General features: G+C 32.2%; 1 protein-coding gene across 1 annotated transcript; it reads right to left on the bottom strand.

The window, feature by feature from the left end:
• Positions 1–960: 960 nt before the first annotated feature.
• LOC149896965 (uncharacterized) lies at positions 961–2,057 on the bottom strand. The gene is made up of 4 exons (XM_090117080.1): positions 2,003–2,057; positions 1,568–1,747; positions 1,350–1,498; positions 961–1,191 (listed from the first exon to the last, which is right to left on the bottom strand). Exons 1-4 carry the CDS (start codon positions 2,055–2,057, stop codon positions 961–963), a joined length of 615 nt encoding a protein of 204 aa, XP_089973206.1.
• Positions 2,058–7,208: the final 5,151 nt, after the last annotated feature.

Consider the following 7,208-nt stretch of genomic DNA (forward strand, 5'->3'; position numbering starts at 1 on the left):
ACCATGCAAATTGCGCAAAAATATTGTTCATGGAATTACGCGTCGCGGGCGTGGTACAAACACACGAACTATGCGATATGCAATATGTATTTCTATGAACATGTTTAATTCTAAATTTTCGCCCGCAGCTATTCCCGCGAACACAATGCGGATTATTCCCATGGGAATCAGATGAAAAAATAACACACGACACTTTTGCAAAAATAGAACTTAAAAAAAAACACTCCTAAAATGCAATTATTGTATTGTCACCGAACCTTGATAATTGTACAAAGTATGAATCACATATATTAATTATTAATATACTATACGTTTGAATTAAATCTTTCCAAAATATAAAGTTTCCATGTAAATTGTAAACTCAAAATCGTGTCAAAATTTATTTGCAAGAATGTATGTAATTACAGCTATTTTGATGCATACAAATGCTTATACATATATACAAATGCAAATATACAGACGAAGCTAATAAAAGCGTGTTAATAAATCTCCCTTCGCTTGTACCACAGGCAGCCATTAAAACGCTATTACTAGTGACGGCGACGGAGCGGTCACGCGTTGTAGCCGACCAATGTTTATAGCGGGCATTATTAGTGCACTGCTGTTACTGTTTCTAACACTGCTTACTCATTCTTGATCATTATTAGAAAAATTTAGAATGTGTCATGCATCAATTTTGATGCTCTTCCTTACTCGTTACTAAGAATTTATTATTTTTTACACACTCAGGATAAATTCGTGAAAATAATACAAGAAAGACCTTAAATATTAGCTCACCCTGCCTTATTTTCAATTTGTTTTTGTACGTTGTATTCTTATTTCACAGGAGCGTTGGAACCTTTTCCAACTTACACGAAAAGTCTATGATTGTAATTTCAAAAAGCTTTCCATCCATGCTACCTGTCCAGTGTCCATGTCATTGTCCTTAATATAATAAATAAATAAAAGAAACACATCAAATTATTTAATATCATCATCAACTACATATGGATTATTCACAACAGTATCGCCATCTGGTGGTAGTATTTCGTCATCATCTTCTTCACCATGATCCGGCATGTACTGTCTCCGGGAGCGAGGCAGTCGGAACTCCGGGATGGGTCCTCCACCGAGGTTCACTATCGCTATACCATCATTGCCTTCTTCTTGTATAAGCTGGTCGATTCCACTTCGTCGAGTTTTGTGCCTCAACTTTAAGATTGTAGTGTTTTAGAAAGTATTTTTAATAGAGTATAAAGAATGTTAATATTACTAAGAATCTTAATATTTGGCTAATTACCTATAATAGAACTCAATTTATAATACATGTTTTATTATAGTTAATAATCGAAAAGATCAAGAATGTTTACCTTCAGAATCTTATATTTCTTAGTAGTAGATCCAGATTTTGATACAAAATGATGATCATCTATGTAATAAAGCAGATCATTTTTTGATACATTTATTTCATTTTTATTAGCATTCATAAATGACATTTTACTTTGCGTAGACCGAACTTCTATATCATTGGCTAAATACAAATTTTCTCTTTTAACATCTTTAACAATTTCGTTTTTTACTTTATTACTATCAGTTTTAGTATTTCTTTCATTTGTTACATATATGGAACTATTTCTTTCATCTGACTTTGCTCTCATTTGAATATCATCTTCACTTTCGTTTGACATATAATCGTAGTTGTTATCCGTCAATTTTTTTCTTAAACTCCTCACAAGTTCATCAGAATTTTTATCTTGATTCATATAGTCTGGAATTGTATGGAATTGCATTTAAATTAGAAATATATTAAGAAAGAACTAGAACTCATACGTATATTCCAAACGTATACATTCCATATTTTATATATCTTTATGGACTTAAGAAAATTATACTTCATGACGCTTTTCTCTTAAAAAATTACAATCATCTTAACGTGGCTATTTAGTATTTAGCTATAAATCGACAACAATATAATTTTTCATCAAATTGTCTACATAAAATACCTTCATAATACATAACATACCTTCATTACCTCCATTCGCAGTAACAACACTAACAAGCACAAGAACCAGCAACATGGCAACATGTTACGTCATAATGACGTCACAGGCAGTGTTTCCCAGAGCTCTCGCAATCATGAGGCGTCGGGGGAATCTGTGAAAAACAACCTCTTAATTACGTCCCTTGGCGTACACCTCGTCTAATTTAGATACTCAAGAAATGTGCTCTCGATCGCTGGCCGACATAAATATCGTTATATTTTCTAGCTACATTATTTTTATGTCAATATTGGTATTCGTAATCTCTTGTGGTTTTAATTATATTAAAATGTTGTTAGAATTAAATAATTTTTTTAGTCTTTCCTTTACAGAATAATATGATGTTATCAGGGTCCATTGCTTGCTCTACTATAAAAATTTGACTTACTTTATCACAGAACTCTCAAAGAACTATATTATTATTAAAATATATTTGAATTCCAACAGTAACAGTTTACGAACACCATAATGTCAGCGCCGGGAATTTTCATATTATCGATACGAGAACAGTAAAAGTTTTATATTCAACAGCTATGTTCAGGTGAACATATTTTTATGTTTAATCATGCATTGGTTATAACTTGAAATGATATACAAACAGAATAATTCATTTATTTTTCATTTATTGGTGAATCGACAGTATTTAATCGTTCCTAATATTTGCATGGAATTTTGTAATCTTGAAAAATTAACAAAATTGGGCGATCAGCATACATAATTAGACATGTTAGGTACTTATTTGTTGTTTTTTTTTTTCTATAGAATCTATATCATATACCAGCAGATTATTATTTTATGTTTTGGGTATTAGATAACTGATGTAAAAGAAAAGTCTAGTGGAATAAATAAGTATGCAAATCTTATGTTTGGATATTTTTTTCACTTTGAAAATTAAAAAAGATAAACAAAGTACACTTAATTTTTTAAACAGTTTTACAGTGCCAATAAAATATTGCAAACATTTTGTTTACCAAAAAGCTATCGGATACCGTTGGAATACCAACCCTTGCTTTTATTTATCAGATTTCTTTGAAATTAGTCCTTTATCTTCATTTCGGGAAAATACAAGAAACACAACAAAGTTGCTTTTCCAAATAATCTTATAAATCAAGGTTCAGTTTAAATGATACAGTTTTAAAATTGTATGCGACATTTTCTGTCGAAACTACGTCCATACTATATAGTATATACCTACATATTATGTAATTCCAGAAATTAATCAAAACCCTTCCTATAGCTGTTAATACTGTATACTACTTGCTTTATTTTAAAGCGGGGAAGAATTTTATTCTTATAATATCTGAATGTCTGTAACGAATAAATTGAAAACTACTCGACCTATTTCCAAAAATATTTTACGAGCAAGTTTATTGTATGATTGATTATATAAATCAATATAGTTACAATCGCATTTTAAAAACTTCATTATATTATTACTAACTAGTGCACCTGGCGAACTTCGTATCTCCTGACAGTCGATTTTTTTTTTAATTTTTTCCCCGTCAGAAACATCCTAGTACCTCAGGGAATATTATAAAAGAAGAATTATTAACGAAATCGGTTCAGCCGTTCTCGAGATTTGCGCCTAGCAACAAATTAGCGTTACATTTTAATATGCATTATAGAGTATTGATTGTTGTTTGCAGGTTTGCTATTGTTTAATCAATTGAAAAGCTTCCAATCAATGATTTGTTACACGCTACAATGTTCGTGAGCTCTCGCAGAGCTCATTGCAGTAATCAATACCCAATGGAAGGAGCTCCTCATTACAGGCTTTGTGCAAAAAGATGAAACCGCTACATCCTACTGGATAACTCCTACTGGATAAGCTCTTGTACGAGCAAACATTTTAGCACAATAGCATAGTATCTTCATTAGTTATTTTGTTTCAAATCATATCGTATGATATGTCTGATTGGATTTATATTTATCGCTAAGTGATCACTGAAAACTAATAATTATTGTTTACTAGAGGTCCGCCCCGGCTTCGCCCGTGGTACATATTTCGCAATAAAAGGTAGCCTATGTCCTTTCTCGGGTATCAAAATATCTCCATACCAAATTTTATGCAAATTGGTTGATTGAGTAACAGACAGACAGACAGAGTTACTTTCGCATTTATAATATTAGTATGGATTGCCATAAACGATCATATAAAGAGCGTGTGTGCAGAGCATACGTATCAGAAGTGAAACTTCTTTGGCGAGATTCAAAGATACCAAAATTATCACCTTAATCCATGACGTAACGTTATTGCCATGACACGACCAAGTTTGACTTTAAAAATGAAAAGGGCATGTAGTTGTGAAAAATATAGATAAAATAGCGATTTATAAAATCAGAATCCATAATTTATTGTTGCCTCTCTACCTTTATAATAATTATTTTAACTACAATAGCGTAGCGAAATAAAATGTCTGGCTTCAGTTTTTATATGTTTATACTTACAAATGAATACAGGTGACGAGTTTTTGTCTGAAAATATTATAATAACTTTTTGTAAAGAAAATAACTTCAATATCAGATATTTTCGTTTCTTATTTAACATAATAAGTAGACTGAAACTTGTATTATGATCAGTGGAAACTTTTGTAATTTGTGAAATAATCAAGTACAACTTTTTCAATAGTTGATATTTGTTAAAAAGTTTCAGCAATGAACTTAATTAATTTTAAATTAAATGAACGTAAATTTGTTTTAAATTGTAAAGCGCCAAAATAAAAATTTGCCTGTTTGTTTGTTATTACATCGTATTAAATTATTTGTGAGACTGGACAAAATCATTCTAAACCATATAAAATCGACCATTATGATACCTAATGTTGATTTTTTCACAGTATTCTATGCTTACACGATGCACTTGAAACATGATCATTATCAGAATAATATTTCTTTGTGAATCCAGAGCAAGATCTAGTGCCCGGCCTTAAGATAAGGAACCTAACTTCAGTATTCGTTTTACTGAGGGGAAAACTTCTTTCGAAGCGTATGATACATTTTTAAGGCATGCAAACAAGCAAAAGACCATTTTTAAGTCACAAAGGTACGGTCAACAAGCACGTTTGGTTGACGTAAGAAACCTATAATACCACTAAAGTCTGCTAAGTCTAACAAAAAAGATGTAAAATAAACAAACCTATTACAAGCGCAACCCTATTCCAATCAACAAGTGAACTACATGAAAATTATAAGTCACAAAGTAGGTCAGAGATATGCAGCAATATAAACGAGAGGCGCTTGTCTAAAAATTGTCGCGATATTTCATTCAAACGACGATCCACTGCCCCCCCCCCTCTTTCCCCCTCCCCGATCCCCCCGGGGACGGGGGGTGAAAATAGCTTTACAAATGGCGGACATTTAGTGCGAGTTATAGTAACTGGGTTTTGGATTAAACCTTTTATTTAAGAGCAGGGCTCCGCTAATGTGCTCACCTTTGAGAGATAATCTAGTGATCCTAGCCTGAAACAGTTGTGTCCTATTTTAGTGTAAAAATCGCAACCGTAAGTGGAATAGTATCAAATAGAAACCAAACGCATTAATGGGTAAATTGGTTTCATTCTTTGAATTTAGCTTCACTGATTGAAAGTATTAGAAATGCACCCTTTTTTCATTACCCACCTTTCTTCATTATTTTTACAAACATGAAAATATTAATAAAAAAAAAAAATGATTATTCGGTTTGTTCAATGAATATAATTTCAATTTAATCAATAAAAGTATAATAAAAATATGTCTACTGAACATAACTCTCATTGATAAATTGTAACAGTAAGTAGGTATACCGCATAAATTCATTCATAGCACAAAAGTCGAAATAAGAAGTAGTAACAAAGTAGGTCGAGAGTATCACACAAGTTAGTTCCCAATCTGCCGATATCGCATAAAGGGAGCCCTTATAAATTCCCTGTGTCCTTCGCAGACTCGTTACATCCAAATGAAAACTTTTATTAATCTTCTTACGGCCACTTTAAAGCTAAATTGGCAATAGACTTCTAATTTAATATTTATTTTATGTTATCATTTTTGATATTTGCTCTTTTAACTAGTCGATGCATGCGACTTTTCTTCTCCAATTTCAAAACTCTACTCTACTACTTCTAGTAATTCTTGACGAAAAAATAATAGCTTCGGCTTCGTGGCATTTTAAACAAATTTTCTTTTTGAAAAGATGTAGATGACCATGATTCTATTCAATAATAATCTCTATAAATATAAAGGGCAAAATAATTGTGTTCAACTATTATTATAACTAGATTTCCGCCCACGGCTTCGCCCGCGTTTGCAAAGGAAAACCCGCATAGTTCCCGTTCCCGAGGGATTTCCGGGATAAAAACTATCCTATGTGTTAATCCAAGTTACCCTCTATATGTGTGCTAAATTTCATTGTAATCGGTTCAGTAGTTTTTACGTGAAAGAGTAACAAACATCCATACATCCATACATCCATACATCCTTACAAACTTTCGCCTTCATAATATATATATATTAGAATATATTAGAATACTAGCGGTCCGCCCCGGCTTCGCCCGTGGTACATATTTACGTTTTCTCTACATAAGAACCATCCTCGTACTTCAAGGAATATAATAGAAAAGAATTATCGAAATCGGTTCAGCCACGGGTCACGGGTGCGGACCCGCCGCCTTTTTATAGCTCCCGCCGCGAAGCGCGTCGAACGCGGCAACTGATACACAAAAATAATCCTTATGGCATGTAATTCACGCGCGATGACTTATAGCGTATTTCATGTATAACTTTGGTGTTTCTACACCGATTTACATGATTCTTTTACTATAACCTGCCCAGGAGTATGAAGAATAATTGTGCCAAATTTCGTTAAAATCCGTCGTGTAGTTTTTGTTTCTATAACGAATATACAGACAGACAGACAGACAGACAGACAAAAATTTTACTGATTGCATTTTTGGCATCAGTAGCGATCCCTTATCACCCCTTCATAGTTTTTTTTTTAATATATTTCATGTACAGAATTGGCCTCTCTACAGATTTATTATAAGTATAGATTAGATATTAGATATTATTATCGATTGAATTATGAAAATGTTTAATGAGGGACTTATTCAATTAAGTTATTTAAAAATCTTCAATTATACGAAACTTTACATTTAGTATGCTCTATCTGTCACAAATCTTCACAAGATATTTAATTAAAATTAAAAATTACCAAAT

This window comes from Colias eurytheme, chromosome 27, assembly GCF_061535395.1.
Source record: "Colias eurytheme isolate Ceu_HAF_F1 chromosome 27, ilColEury1 Martin Lab GWU primary, whole genome shotgun sequence".
Lineage (NCBI taxonomy): Eukaryota > Metazoa > Arthropoda > Insecta > Lepidoptera > Pieridae > Colias > Colias eurytheme.

Excerpts from the sequence above, each read along its gene's own strand:
- LOC149896965 (XM_090117080.1), bottom strand. The coding sequence starts at position 2,057 with ATGTTGCTGGTTCTTGTGCTTGTTAGTGTTGTTACTGCGAATGGAGGT. Across the intron at positions 1,748-2,002 it reads TGCGAATGGAGGTAATGAAG|ACTATATGAATCAAGATAAA; the intron begins GTATGTTATGTA and ends ATACAATTCCAG. Across the intron at positions 1,192-1,349 it reads AGAAATATAAGATTCTGAAG|TTGAGGCACAAAACTCGACG; the intron begins GTAAACATTCTT and ends ACAATCTTAAAG.